This window comes from Medicago truncatula, chromosome 3 (genome assembly GCF_003473485.1).
Source record: "Medicago truncatula cultivar Jemalong A17 chromosome 3, MtrunA17r5.0-ANR, whole genome shotgun sequence".
NCBI classification, from domain to species: domain Eukaryota; kingdom Viridiplantae; phylum Streptophyta; class Magnoliopsida; order Fabales; family Fabaceae; genus Medicago; species Medicago truncatula.
The window spans coordinates 6,011,185-6,027,715 of record NC_053044.1 but is presented as its reverse complement, the minus strand read 5'-3'; the positions used below and the strand labels follow the sequence as shown (position 1 = coordinate 6,027,715).

At 31.9% G+C, this 16,531-nt stretch overlaps 2 protein-coding genes across 2 annotated transcripts; one reads left to right on the top strand and one right to left on the bottom strand.

Moving 5' to 3' along the window:
• The first annotated feature begins 9,423 nt into the window (after window positions 1-9,423).
• LOC120579476 (secreted RxLR effector protein 161-like) lies at window positions 9,424-11,353 on the top strand. The gene is made up of 2 exons (XM_039831851.1): window positions 9,424-9,465; window positions 10,847-11,353. Exons 1-2 carry the CDS (start codon window positions 9,424-9,426, stop codon window positions 11,351-11,353), a joined length of 549 nt encoding a protein of 182 aa, XP_039687785.1.
• A 3,629-nt stretch (window positions 11,354-14,982) lies between these two features.
• On the bottom strand, window positions 14,983-15,900 carry LOC11418306 (adenylate isopentenyltransferase 5, chloroplastic). The gene has a single exon (XM_003598678.1). The coding sequence runs from the start codon at window positions 15,898-15,900 to the stop codon at window positions 14,983-14,985; it is 918 nt and encodes a 305-aa protein (XP_003598726.1).
• Between the last annotated feature and the right edge of the window lie 631 nt (window positions 15,901-16,531).

The following is a 16,531-nucleotide window of genomic DNA, read 5'->3' as shown; positions in this document are numbered from 1 at the left end:
TTCTTAAAATGTCCAAGTTCTTCTATTTTCACAATTTTACACCACACAATTCAATTCCAATCTAAAGCAAGTTAAATCAAGTTTTGGTACTTAATTAGACATCAACTAACTAAGTTTAGGTGTTCGGGACCCAATGGTATGCTTAAAACATCCAAAAACGACGAAAAATCAGACTTCACATGTACAGGACAAACTGCACGGTCGTGCTACAGGGGCGCACAATGGTGCTAATATGAAGGTGTTTTGTTTGGTTTTTCTATTCGATTCATGTAATATCTTCTCCCTGGATTCAGTATTAGAGTAATCTAAATCCTTTCTGTATAATAAACATACAACAGATTCTATCTGCTTTTCTTGTCACTGGTGATATATTTTTGCCATCTACAATTGTTTCTTTATGGAGTTACAAAGCCACACTTCATTTCCACATGTTTTGCATTAACCCCAAAATTCACAACTAGTACTATTTTGTGCTTGTTGCTTGAGATAATTTCAGTTTTATGAATAATATCTTATGTAGTTTGTTGGTGGAAAAATTCCCTAGTTGTTTCTTACCAATTAATTAGAGAAAATATCCATAGAAAATATGTACTAATTGTGAACCTGTGAATCTCTCAGGGAATTTCTTCTACTTGCCATGTTAATTGTGGTAAAGTGTGGGAAACAACAATTATACCAAGAAATTAGAGAAAAATACAGATTACTCCTTTTGTTGCTTAAGATATTCTCTTAATATTATTTTTTCTCATAATAGTTACAAAGGTTATACTATTGTATCTTTCCTTATAAATTATAACTTATCAAACAAGAATGAAGAACTCATCAGAGATGTTCACACAAGAGACTATGCTATCTGTAAGATTGGGTTTTGCATGCCATACCATATTACTTTCCCATTTCATACCAGGTTGCATATTGCTATAACCAATGCATAAAACTACAACCTCTACATGCTGAGAAATCCATGGAATCTGATATGATCTCTATTCTCAAGGCACTCTACAGCTATCATACAACTTTAGCAAATTAAGTACAATATATCAGCAAGGCTAGTTTATGTGTTTTGACTTTTGAGAGAAACGATGCACAATATAAAATGATAAAAATAGATACAGATCAAGACATAAAATCCAAAATGATTGTCTCAATTAATTTTGGAATTTGTAAAATCATTATGGCAGTAAAGGGTTACACAGTTCCTGATATATCTTCTATCACAAAAGTCTCCTGCTTTCCTTTCTTGCATAAACTTTCTACATCAGGGACCCTAGATTATTAGCAGGCTCCATCATCATACTCAAACTGTCAAAATTAAAAATACTCATATTCATAACATTCTCATTTTTGTGACACTAAACTTCTTTTGTAATAAGCTCGGCGTATATAGCCAAACATAAAGGTATAGTGCCAAATATATGAGGTGCGAAATACTCATGGTCTGATAAAAGATATTGTGTCTCAAACGTATTTTATAAAATGTGCTGAACTAAAATCTTACATATTTACTCCAGTTTCTGCTGAATACCTTTTTCGTGGAAGTTGTTTTAAAATATGTGTCTAAATTGCTTTTGATTTGATTTTTTTTTTCACTTACATTCAATGAGGTTATATTTAAGATGTTATTATGTCTTTAGCCCATTTAGGGCTAAATACCTATTTTATGTAACCGCTCTTAGATTATGTTTGTCTGAAACTTATTAAATTTGTAATTTTTTTCCTTTAGACCACGATGTCTTTCATTAATCACATTATTTCTCCGCCTCTTCTTGCAACAAGAATCTTTGTAAAGTCTTGACTCTTATCTGGCTTGGCGACCATTGGAGATATTTAACAGGCTAGCAATGGTTTGATTTTATTCAAATAAGATGCAAGTCGTGAATGATAAATAAGATGCAAGTGGTGAAGGAAATCGTAGATGCTATTATGTTTATTCTATTTGTACTTCTCTCATTTTGATCTATTAATTTTCTTTTTGCAATTAAAAAAATTATTATTGTTAAAAATCTTTTGGAAATTTTATAACAGATTGAAACATGCACAAATAGTATGCTATCTAAGAATCTAGCTTATTTAACTTTGTCATTGATGCGATACATAACATGAGAGATGAATGGTGTTTTATAGTAACACAGAGAAATCATTGAAATTGAATTAGAGAATATTAAACAAGAAGGCGACAATGAGATAAAGAACAAACCAATCTCAAAGATAATAAACTTATATAATGATATAAGGTAGGTATGAAATTTTAAATATTCAGTTAAGTTTTCTTCCAACTTTTATGCACGAAAATCATATCAATTGTGGTGAAAATTTTCTTTTACTCAACCAAGAGGGTTCATATTGAAATATTTTGCCTTTTAACTTCAGATCTGGTTGCTAAATCTGTTCATTTAATGAAATGCAATGAATGATAAATCTTGGTCTTTTACATTTCTTATATAAAAGGATTATTTTTTGTCCACATTTTAAATTTTGTCTATATTGTTTTGTGAAAATAAAATTGTACTGTTAGATGCTATTTAAAACATTGTCGGAAAAATTGTTGAAAATATATTTTCCTATAGTTTTTTAACTCGATTTTAATGTTGGTAACACAAAATTAAATTGTCTCGAAAAAACCGCAACAACCGATCCAACCCAAATCGCTTTAGTTTGGTTTGGTTTAACCTATTCTCAATGCTGAATCTGAAAAGTTCGGGTGCATCACCACATTCAGTTTGTCACGAGACAATAGTATAAATTTAGGTTGTCTTTTAAATATATGCTAAAATTTAATATAGAATGGAAGTATAAATTAAACGGTAAATGCACAAATGCCTAGTACAAATCAAGCCAAAGTTTAACATTTGGTTTCATGTGAGCATCTATTTAATCAGGACAGTAACTTCAGCAGCAGGGATAATTTGTTGTTGAAAGCCTGAATTGGGGCTTTTGACACAGTCTCGACTATGTCTTTAGAATGAGTGATCTGAATTTTGTCTAATAAATCAAATTTATGTGGTATCTGAATTGATGTGTTAGAGAAAAATAAATTTACAATGTACAAAATTTGTACTTCAAATTACAATAGTTGCAAAAGGTAAACTTCAATGTCATTTTCTAGTGTTCTAATTCCTCGGAAACCAAATGGCACCAAAATTAAAAGTCAATTTAATTCTCCTTCAAAGTCAATTTCAGTTCAACTACATGGAACTCCCATATATGATTAGATTATGTTCAACTACATCGGTATAACAATAAAATCTCCCTTTCTCCCTAGATTCAGTATTAGAGTAATCTATATCCTTTATGTATAATAAGCATACAACAAATTAATTCCATATGCTTTTCTTGTCATTGGTGATATGTTTTCGCCATCTACAATTGTTTCTTTATGGAGTTACGAAGCCACACTTCATTTTCACATGTTTTGCAATAACCCTAAAATTCACAACTAGTACTATTTTTTGCTTGTTGCTTGAGATAATTTCAGTTTTATGAATAATATCTTAAAAGATTTGTGCATAAACTGCTTTTGATTTGATTTATTTATACAATGAAGTTATATTTAAGATATTGTTATGTATTTAGCCCGTTTAGTTTTAAATACCTATTTTATGCAACCACTCCTAGACTATGTTTGTCTGCAACGTATTTAATTTGTAATTTTTTTCTTTTAGTTGACATGCAACGAAGTTACGAAGTTCGTTTCATGAGGTTGAAACAAAATATTTTACCCCACTACGTCTTTCATTAATTACATTTTTGTTACCTTCTTTTATAACCTCAGCCTGGCTAAATCTACTTGATTATTTCTCCTCCTCTTCTTGCAACAATAATCATTGTAAAGGCCTGAACCTTATCTGGCTTGCAATCGATTGAGAGATTTGGGAGGCTAGCAATGGAATTATTTTTTCAACTAATTAAAATGCTAGTGGTGGAGGAAATTTGTAGATAGTATGCTATTTAATAATCTAGCTTATTTAAATTTGTCATTGATGAGATACATAACTTGACAGATGAATGGATTTTATAGTAGCATAGAAAAATCATTGAAATTGGAAAGTGGCGGTAAAGTGGCAGGACGAGAATTTTTATAAATTTTAGGAAAGTGGTGGTAAAGATCTTGGAGATGGAGTTTAATGAGGCTGAAGGAAACCCCGTCCATATTTTATGACTGGTGATTGCCTCATGAGGTAGAGGGTGTGTCTTTTAGAGGTTCTTCTGGTTATTCCAGCTCTGCAGCTTCTGTATCTGCTGCTGGTTTTTCAGGTTCTGCTCCATTTCTGCAGAGATTTTGTGTTTCCCTAGGATTTTTGGTTTGCTCCAGCGCTGTTTTTTTTTTTCCAGTTCTGCTGACGCTTTTCTATTACTGTTTCGTCCCTGTTATGACGCGGCTGTTTTTGTCAGTTTTGCTATTAGTTGGCTGAGATGCTGCTCTGTGTTGGTGGTTGTGTTTATTTTTATCAGTTTAGCCGAGGCTGTCTTATGGTTGTGTTGGTTTCTGTTTGTTCCGTCTTTATACGGCGCGCGTTGTTTTGTATTTCATCTGTGGCTAGCTATGTGCGTCTTGCATAAACTATGTGTTAATAAAACTTTTCTTATTCAGAGAAAAAAAACACATTGATCTCAACATAAGAGAATGTCCTTTGTTGTTATTTCAATAAAATGTTATATCATATCCAGCCACAAATTAGTATGAATCACAAACTAGATAAATATGAAATTTAATCATTTTAGTGGCAAGGATGTAGTAGCAGTAGTAGCTTAGTTTTGCAGGCAGTAGGTACCATGCTTTGAGAACCAGATACTAGCATCCTCGTCGCTCATATACCTTTCATGGCCATGATGACTTATCAGGCAAATAAAATTGTGTAGCTAAGCTAGAATCCTTTCCATCAATTCGGAAAGATTGTATTGGATAACAGAAGCCCTTGGAATTAACCTATTCTCAATGCTGAATCTGAAAAGATCCGGTGCTTAAAGGAGCACTAAAGGATTCCAACCAAGTTGTTCTATCCAAAAACGTATCATCACATTTAGTTCATAAATTTAGGTTGTTTATTAAATGCATGCAAAAATTTAATATAGGTCTTGTACAAATCAAGCAAAAATATAACATTTGGTTTCATGTGAGCATCTATTTAATCAGAAGGGCTGTAACTTCAGAAGCAGGGATGCTGTGTTTGTCTTTTGAATCTGGGAAATGGAGGCTTCTGATCACAGTGTCGACTATGTCTTAAGAATGAGTAATCTTAAGTGATTTTTCAGAGAAAAATAAATATACAATGTACAAAATTTGTACTACAAATTACAATAGTTGCAAAAGGTAAACTTCAATGTCATTTTCTATTGTTACAATTCATCGGAAACCAAAATGCACCAAAAGGCTTCACTTAATTGAAAAACACAATTTCAATGCCTCAATAATAATTAATTATGTGCAAATAGACACAAGAACGGTGATATGTGGTCCAAAAAAAAAAAATCTCCAAATTACATTGTTGGAATCTAAACAAATTTTTGTACATCGAAAATCCTTAATATCACAGGGGTTAAACATATCTTAACCCAATAATTAATTATGTGCACATATACATAAGAACTGTGATATGTAGCGGAACACTTATTACAATTGATAAATTCTCCTTCACCTTCCCATCCTTCATAAACTAAACAAACAATGTCATGTATGGAAGCTTCAACATCATTTTCTAGTGTACAAGAAAAGACTTCCCTTAAGTCCAATGCCCAAAAATAATAATTAATTATGTGCATAAAAGCACAAGAACGGTGATATATATGTGGAGGGGCGCTTATTGCAGTTAATAAATTCCCCTTCTCCTTCACCACCGACTAAACCCATAACGTTATGTTTGAACGAGGGACACAGATTGCAATCTGAGGTACATGAATTGCAAGCTGCCAATCAAGCTGAAAAAAATAAAAATACAATTAAAAAAAATAATAATTGACTCCTAAACTAACAGATCAGTCTATTTACTAATTAATATTCACTATTTAAATAAAAAGTTACAGACAATGGAGATTGAGATGCAAACTCACAAAGGCGACGCAGCTTCTTGTTTTCCATCGTCAGAAAAACATATCTGCATATCTCCTGACTTGAAAAGGGTGGGACTTGATGTTTTAATCAAAGAAGTTACACTTGTGAAAGACCAAATAGAACATATGGTAGCTGATGATGACGAAGAAATAAAAAGAATCTTCAACATCCTGAGCATCAACGTGTTTCCTGGAGGTTGAGATCAGATTTCAGATCTAGATTTAGTACAAATTAAAAGAAATAAAAATAATAAATGGAACAAAGGAATAAAAAGTGTGAAATCATAGGTGATAAGGTATATACCTGAAGCATGTATTTGATTACATTGAATCTTTGCGAAAAGTAAGGAGCAGCTGCAGCCAACAGTGGTGGGGATTTAGAAATTAGGGTTTACAAAATGTTCTTGTAGCAGCCGCGGCAGCAGTATTGTGGATTTAGATGATAGGGTACTGAAAATATCTGTAGTATATATAGCAAATTGAATGAGGCGGTGGTTGGGGTTTGCAATTAAGGGTTTGCTGGGGTGGGCATTTTCAATTGGTGTTTTATTTTCATTATATATTATTTATTTGATTTATTTTTTGAAGGATTATTATTTATTTGATGAAATTTTCTAGTTTCAATATTAATTAATATATATTTAAAAAAGTGGAGCTTGATGAATGAAAAAAGTGAGACGACCCATAAATTTCATGTTTTGATGTTTTGTTTTAAAGTGATGTGTCTCTCTTTTTTGTGGTTGACGATCATCCGTGCTCGCCTCGTTATTAAACAAAAATAGACAAAATAAATAAATTATCGCCGCAACTATGGAAGTGTCCTTGTGGTATGATATTTGAACCCATTAAGTAAAGTTGAGTTCCATTCGATTGAGAATAATAGATCTTTTATTTTATTTATTTGATGAATTTTTATTTTTGACGAAATTTTCTAATTAATGAATATATTTAAAATATATATTTATATTTTAGGAATGTAAAGTGTATATATATTTAATATTATTAATTGATCTGCCGGTCCCTTAACTTATTTCTTTTATTCAATTTAGTCACATAAGTCTTAATTTTCTCAAACACGTCCCTTAACTTATTTCTTTTATTAAACTTGTCCAATTTTGATAATTTAAATCCCCTAAAAAAAGAGACCGTTGGATTACGGAGGTCTATCAGATTTTACAGTGTATCACCAACACCTAATATTTTACTTTATGCATCCTCTTCCACCATCTTCATCTTCTTTCAACCTTCATCATCCCAGAAAAATTCTTCACATTTCTCATAAAAACCTAGAAAAATAAAATTAAAAAACTCAAATTAAACACCGCAAATAAAAAAAAAAACTCGCAAATTAAACCATACAAATAAAAAAAAAAGAACTAAACAAATTCATATCAAACATTTTCTCCCAAATCCAAACCTGCAATTTATTGCTTATGTTCTTGAGGGAGAGTCACATTCAGATCTGATTGTTGCAACAACAAGTCCACAAATTCAGAAATTCAACAACAACCACTATAGCCCCTTTTGCAGAAACCACAACATAAGAGAGAAAGAGAGAGAGAGGGTGGGAACAGCAAAAACGCAGGTGAGAAATTCAACAACAACCACTATAGCCCCTTAGTTCACTCTTTCTCTCCATTGTTCTTCCTCAAGAGACAAACCTTCTTCTTGCAATACATTCTTTTGAATCTGAATTCTCCCTCCCTCTCTCTCACGATATATTCCTCTTTCCTTTTTTTTTTTTTTTTAATTCATGATGATTATGATAAAGAAAGAAAGCAAAAAGGGTTGAATTTGATTTGATATTGTTGTTGCTGCTGCTGTTGATTTGTTGTGTGAACAAATTTTTTGAATTTGTGTATCTGGGAGAAGCTTTTCGAAAACATTAGATTAGATTCCTCACTTCCAGATCTTATTCTTCTACTGCCGCCGCTGCATCCACCACCAGTACCCTCCGTACCGTAGCTTTTCTTCCCTTCGATTTTCAAAGAAGGGTGAATTGAAGCCAACGTTGAGAGAAGAAGGGTGAATGAATTCAAGAAGAAAAGGAATTCTGGAGAAAAAATTGAGCATTCTAGAGAAGAAGAGTAAAGGAATTCCAGAAGAAAAAGAAAAAATTAAGTGTTTTATGTGTTGTGTTTCTTTGGATTTTGGTACTTTTTGTATTACTGATGTGAGTTATTTGGATATGTATTAGGAAGAATTTAATTAATTTTTGATGAATTTTTTCTAGATTTTTATGATGAAGATGATGAAATTTGCTGGGTTCAGTGATGAAGAAGAAAGTAAATAAATTAAGTGTTGGTGATACACTATAAAATCTGATAGACCTCCGTAATCCAACGGTCTCTTGTTTTAAAGGATTAAAATTATCAAAATTGGACCAAATTTAATAAAAGAAATAAGTTAAGGGACGTGTTTGGGAAATCTTATGGGACCAAATTTAATAAAAGAAATAAGCTAAGGGAGCGACAGATCAATTAAGCCTATTTAATATTTATATATTGTTTTGAAGAAAATTTGTTTATAGCATTTCATTAATCAAATCATTCAAAAAATCATTTCATTAATCAAAATATGTTCATGGAGGGTCTAAATGTGCGGGAATGATTCTTTGATTCTGATGTTCAGATATTTCTAAGCCTAAGTGAAGGAGGATTGTCTATCATTACTCTAACATAGGTTAATATTTTCTATTTGGGGAAAGTGGCGTTGGAGAGAGGATGATTATCGTGGGTGATGCAATGTGGAAAGATACTATTTTCCCCGAACGGGTTTAAGAGGTGTTTCCAATTGGTGGAATGGCTCCTTCCCTGTTTCCTCTTCCTCTCCTCCTTTACATCCCCCTAGTTCACCTATTTTGCCTAGACAATCTACCAGACATGAAACTTCCCCCTCATATTTACAAAACTATGTTTGCAACAATGTTTATTCCTCCACTCATCCCATTCCACATTATTTTTCTCATAATAATTTGTTTGGTAATCATTATTCTTTTGTCATGTCTCTGCATACTCATACTGAGCCTAAAACGTATGTTTAGGCTAGCAATCTAGATTTTTGGAAGCAAGCGATGCAAGTTGAACTGTAGCTCTGTAGAAGACTAGGACTTGGAAACTTGTAGAATTACCATCATATGTGAAACCCATCGGATGCAGATGGGTGTACAAAATCGAACGTAATGCAGATGGTACTGTTGAGAGATACAAAGCAAGATTAGTGGCCAAAGGTTATGCATAAACTGAATACTCTCCTATTGCCAAAGTAACCCCTAACAGATTAATCATTGCATTGGCTTCAATTAACCATTGACATTTACATCTACCGGATGTAAATAATGCTTTCCTTCTTGGAGAATTGCAAAAAGATGTTTACATGACTCTTCCTCCTAGAATTCAAGCTACTAAACCTAATCAAGTTTGCAAACATACCAAATCTATTTATGGCCTCAAAAAATCAAGTAAAATGGTTTGAAAATTTCACTTATCTCCTCTTACATCATCATTACACTCAAGCAACATCTGATCATTCCCTCTTTATCAAGAAAACTAGTACTTCCTACATCATTTTACTAGTTTATATGGATGATATCATTCTTGCTGGGAATTCAGTATAAATTTTAACATATTAAATCTACTTTCGATAATTCATTCAAAATTAAAGATTTGGGACAGTTGAAATTCTTCCTTGGTCTTGAGGTGACCCATTCCAAACTTTGTATTTCTGATGGGATAAAACCGCAAGTGTACGGTTCTATCGAAGTAGTAAAAAAAGAGCATCGTTCTGATAGGGAGTTGTTTAATTCAATTAACTTTAATTGATGATTAGAAGATAATTAAGTTGCAAAGTTGGGGAACGGTTGAAAGATAATATAAAAAGAGCATTGGGATCATTGGTCCGTCATGGTGACAAATCCTTCACAAACGAAACTATTAAACCTAGAACCTTATGTTAGACCTAACTTCTAAAGACAATTTCTCTTATGTTCCTCTAGAAATCAAGCCTATTTCGCTGACTTGATTCCTATTAAATTTTGATTCCTTTAGCAACCAAGCCTATTTCACTGACTTGATTACTATTAGAATCCTTAAAGTTCAAAACTTATATGTCTCAAAGATTGCAAATACTATTTCACTGCCTTTACAATCTTTGTCTAACTTCACTAGTTCGAATATCAAAGCTCCACTTTAGATTTATGAATTGATATTTGAGATGATGGATTAACAATTATCAAACCATCCACTTTCGTTTTCACAGTTTGATAATGGTTAATTCATGTTAAAACGGTGAATTTAGATTAGAAATTAGGGTTACATAAGATTGGGCTTAAAGCTTGATTTGATTAGGATTATGTCATTAGAATTATCCAATAATCCCAAGACAAGAGAAGTCTACTCACTCATGTTCATCGTAGGCATGGAGAAGAAGAGGAAAAGCATAAAAGTAAATAACAAGAAAGTAAGGGAAAAGAAAACAACTTTTATTAAGAAAGACAATTGTCACTTATTGAATTCCAAGAATAAAAGATGAATATTTGTGATGGCTAGCTACTCTATTTATAGTTTACATTCGACTTACAATCTAAATAAAATAAACTTAAATCTAAATAAAACGACACTAATTATTATATTAAAACGACTAATTATTGACTCATCAATTTCTCTATGTCAGAGGAAGTATTGCATAGATCTCCTGTTTTTGGCACGATTGTCTCTATGCCTGTTTCTACTCCATCTAACCCTTCTCTCAAGTTACATAATGATATTGCATTACCTTATGAAAATATCTCTTTGTATAGACGATTGGTTGTAGATTGCTATACCAAAATACCATAAGACCTGACATTACTTTCATCACACAACAGTTAAGACGGTTCTTATCTACTCCTACACAAACTCATCATAATGCAGAACTTAAAGTTCTCAGATACTTAAAGGATTGTCCAGGTAGAGGTTTGTTTTTCCCTAGAAACTCTCCTCTTCAGTTACAAGGATATTCAGATGCAGATTGGGCTGGTTTTGTTGACACCAGAAGATCCATTAGTGGCCAATGTTTCTTCCTAGGTCATGCTCTTATTTCATGGAGGACAAAGAAGCAGATAACTGTATCCATATCTTTATATGAAGCTGAGTATCGTGCTCTAGCTTCAGATACATGTGAATGGAAATGGTTACTTTACTTGCTTCAAGATTTGCTTGTTTCTAGTGACAAGCTTCTTTTTCTCGTCTGTTACAACGAAAGTGCACTATACATAACCGCTAATCCAATGTTTCATAAACGCACCAAACATGCATTTAGAGATTGACTACCACATAGTCAGAGAGAAGCTTCAGCCAGCCATTCTCAAACTCTTTCTTGTTACTTCTCAAGATCAGCTGGCCAATTTCTTCACAAAAGCTCTTCATCCTCAACCTTTCAATCTCCTATTATCTAAGTTGGGATTGATTAACATGTATTAACCTCCATCTTGTGGAGGACATTATTTAAATCTCAAGCAATTAAGTTTACAGTGATTAGTTGCAATATAGTATTTGCTATCTATTACAACTTACAATATTCTAGCTTTCTTGTATAAATACTCATTGTACATTCACTTTCATTAATGAGAAAATCATTATCTTTATTCATTTTTCACTCTCTTAATACAAATCATGTCATTGATTATGTTGGTATTTCTCTAAATCCCCAAGTGAATAAAGTTGAATTGCGTATAATTGTCTATCCTAATTAAAGACCTAAACAGCTCAAATGCTTTAACCATTCTTCTTGACATTAATCGGAGAGAGTGAAAATCAGTGATGGAGCTGTAATGGAGGAAACTGATAATCGATCAATGATTCATGAGAGAGACAAAGTTGAATTACTGTATCCATTCTCTTCTTTCACTTTAACTATTTTATCATATCTCTTCTTTTCTAATTGCTTTTCCTCCTTTTTTATTGTTTCTCTTCTCTCAAGGTGTCTATTTCTCTTTTCGTCTCTCTCTTTTACTCTTTGTTTTTATGGTATTTAGTGATCTCATAAAAGATTTTTTCTTTCAAACGTATTTATTAAAATGTGTCTAAATTAATACCCTTTCATACGTATTTAATCCATGGCATCTATACAATTTTTTAACAAACAAAACTTGCCCACATAAATTTACATCAGGGAGAATCAAACATGAGATGTTGAGAGGAGCACAATGTTCCAAGCCAACACTACAAGGCCAACCGAATTGGGTTTACTCCATTTTATGTTAAATACCTATTTTGTGCAAGTTGTCTTAAAGATTTGTGTCTAAACTACTTTCGATTTGATTTTAAAAAAATAAAACAAAAAAACTTACATTCAAAGAAGTTCTGTTTAAAATGTTATGTATTTAGTCCATTTTGAAATGAATAGCTATTCTGTGCAACTTCTCTCACAATATGTTGCGCCTGAAACATTCATTTGTATCTTTGCTTTTAGATTACATGCAACTATTGTTAATCCTTTTTTGATAAGATTTATGATTTATGGTAGAAAATCTTAGATTTTCTTGTAGTGGTTAGAGACGAAATAGAGACGTCCATAAAAACACACATACTGTTATCTACATTAACCCTTTTCTTTCCAAATTCACCGCAGTTTATCTATCACTTTCTTGTTTCAATTAAAAGAATACAACAATGACGATATGATTTCATGAACATTCAGGTAGCGTGTTCTCTTTTCCTTCTTTCTCATATTAGTCACCAAATTTTAACCTACTGTATGTTGCTTATAAGTTATAACTGATCAAACAAGAATGCACAAAACTATTATACATGTACACACAAACAATGCATAATGTATTTATTGTGACACTATAATGTATCGAAGAAAGAAATATTAGGATGTTTTACATTTTTTGGGTCTTAATCATTCAGTTTTCAGAAGAAAGAAATCCCAGTAATCCAGAGTATGATGTTTTGTGTTCGTTATGCAATCATAAAATTCAAATGCAAACCCGATTCATATCAAAGAGAAATTTTATAAATTCAATTTTGTATCAATTTAGAAGATTCCTTATGGTATTCCTCTGATTAGGACGAATTTCTCACTGTGCATTGTACCAATAGCTCAGAGTGGAATTGGAAGAAAATTCTTCCTCTTTTCCCTACGGATATATGTTTCAACAACCGAAAGGTTTTAAAGATGACTTTTGACGTTAATTGCAGCGGTCACAACCAACAAGATGAAACCATGGTGAATGTTATTCCCTGCTTTGACTTAATAACAGGTTATTGGGATGATCTCATTGTACCTAACCAATGAAGCAAATTTTTCGGTCTAGGGCTTCATTACAAACTTTATTGGAACCATACTACCAATGATGTCGGTGGCGGGATAGATAAGATTTTAGAGTTTCTAATCATTTGGACTAGTCTTGATTATAAATGGACATAGAATTATTGTTTCCAAAAGAGGCTTTTTTATAATATTCTAAGTGCACTATTGTTCTGGTGGTGCTGAAGCATTTGCACTTGCATCCTTTGTTTCATATGACTTTATTCTTCATTATATAGACACACGTTATTTTAGTCCTATAATTTTTGCCCCTTTGCATTATAATAGTTTTCATTTTTCAAGTCTATGCATATAGTGGAATGATCATAAAAATAAAACTCGGTAGATTAGTTGTTGGTATATTTGGATTAAGTAATCACCTTTATTCTTAAAAATTTGATGGACATTTTATTGCAGATTGGATCAGGCATAGATAGTATGCTATCTAAGAAATGATAAATGATACATAATTTTGTCATTGATTCATAACTTGATTAATGAATGATCTTTTATTGTAGCACAGAGAAATGATTGAAATTGAGATAAGAAACAAATCCATCAAAAGATAGTAAAATTATAGAAGGTAGAAGTTATGAATTTTTTTCATAGTTAACTTTTTCTTTTTTCCTACTTTTATGCTGGAAATTCATGTCAAGTGTGGAGAAGGTATGAATAAAATTATTTCGTAATTCTTCTTTGCATCTCAGTTAATGTGATGGAGAAGGTATGAATAAAATTATTTTAATGGCATAGAATTTTGAACTCAGAGTATAATAACTAATTTAGAAAATAAAAATCTTGTTACAATCCCAAGTCTAGGTTCTGATTGTAAATGACCCTCACTACCCCAGCTAGGTTCTATTGATTATGTCCCCTACCCCGGACATCTTTGGCTTTACGGGATAAAGCCCGCAATAAAAGTCTTTATCTTCTCGCCAAGCATCATCTTGCTCAGCAGGCGTAGCTTGAAGTGGCAGTGCAGCGTGAGTAACGTATTCAGCTTTTATGTCTGGTGTTTGAATTAATTGACGCTGGTTCAATTTTATAGTATTATTATTCAAAAACTACAAAGTGAAAAAAAAAATATAAGAATTCACACTTACCTTGCCCAAAAATCAGAAATAAATCTAGGCAAGTTTAATGTCTTAATGATAATGGACCAGATAAGATATTAAACAATTAGATATTAAATCTAGGCAAGTTTAATGTCTTAATGATAAATTGTTTAATTTCCTTCACACCTTAACCTCCATCTCACGTGTAGAAAACCAAGAATTATCAGAACCAGTATCTGAAATTCACCTCTGGCTCTTGTTCTGTTTGAAAATCACCTCCGGCTCTTGTTCAATTTTATAATATTATTATTCATAAAACTACAATTAATTACAAGACAAAAATTTACATACGTTGTATAATTTGATTCTTGTCGACAACTCTTAATTTTGTTTCAAAAAGCAATGAACTAATTTTGCATAATTTTTTTGGTTAATTTTATGCATTACTTATTACAATAAGATGATGAAATCCGAAAAACCCACCCACCTAAAATTTATTCCAAGAGAAAAATAACACAAAAAGATCATGCGTTTTTATACCCAAATGAAAATAATCAAGGAATAAAAATGTAATTTTTGTTCCAATGTTTCAAACACCATTCGTTGTGTGTTTCCCATTTCCATTTGAATATTTTGCATTTCTGAATCCATGGCTTGTCTCCTCTAGGAATCTCTTCACTATTTTCATGCTTGGCTTAATCACAATCTCTTGATGCAATTTTTGATAATCTTCACCTCTTAAAATGGCTTCAAAGACTTCTGTAGAATTAATTTTGTTTATCATCAATCCAAGCGTATCAGCCATATTTTGGATCTTCGACACTTGATTTTCAGCCAATATGAAGGTGTTTTGTTTTGTTTTTCTAATCGATTCCTTTAATATCTTTTCCTTTTCAACATCATCTATACCTTTTTTCATTTCCATTTCAAAATAAGAGTCGAGCTCAGGAACCCCAATTGCCCTTCTTATTCCTTTTGTATTATCTGCTCCAGGTACAAAAAAGTCTCTTATCTCATCTACCATCCCTGCCGCAACCATTTCATCAACTCTTTTGTCCAAATATGGAAACAAAATAGGTAAAGACACATCGAGCCAAATAAAACAGCAATCATATTTTGAATGAAATGCATTAGTTGGGTCCTCGAGTAGTTTTTTAAGGTAAGAATTCGACCCTCCTACAATAATTGGTAGGTGTTCATTTTGAGTTATGAGATCTAAAGCTTCAAGCACGTGCTTGCGAAAGTCATCCATAGTGAAATCATATTCAGGATCATCGATGATGCCTAGTATATGATGTGGAATTGAACAACGTTCAGATTCCTGCACCTTATTGGTGACAATGTCAAGGCCATTATAGACTTGAATTTTGTCTGAATTGATGATCTCAGATGGGAATTGAGTTCCTAAGTTGATGGAAAGTTTAGTCTTCCCAGTTCCTGTTGCACCCAATATAAACAAAACCTTCTTCTTTTCAGTTGAGGTTGAGGTTGAGGTAGTCAAAGCCATGAGATTTTTTTGATGTAAAATCTGAAGGAAAAACAACACATAAAACGTAATTAAAATTTGTAAATTTGAAATAAACTTAAACTATTGAATCAAAATGCATTATTTATATGAATATACTTAGTAAGGGAGTGAGTTATACCAAGAAGATGTTTGATATATAATATGTGAGAAAACTTGCTTTCTGTATTTTTTGTTGTTGTGATGAGTGAAGTGAACTCAACTATTCTATATAATGCTCTTGAGGAATAACTATTATTTAATTAAAAATTATAAGATAGGAAAAAGTTTAAGAAAATAATTGTTATATAGTAACAATTGAATATTAATGGATATTACAGTCAAAAAGAGTCAAAAATAATATCATTTTTGGTCAAGAAGAAATAACATTATTTACCTGCTCCTTTTAAAAAAAACATTATTTTCATGCTATAAATGTGATTATAACCTTATATTTAATTATGTATACCAACTTTATATATATGATTTGATATCATTCCTTTAAAAAATAATTGTGTTAAATTCAGTCAATGGTCATACAAAAGAAATAAAATTTTGTCTATTTTGCAATGCATGTTATCTTTTTTGAGGATGTTTGAATTTTATTTACCAAATGTAGAATACATAAAAAAAA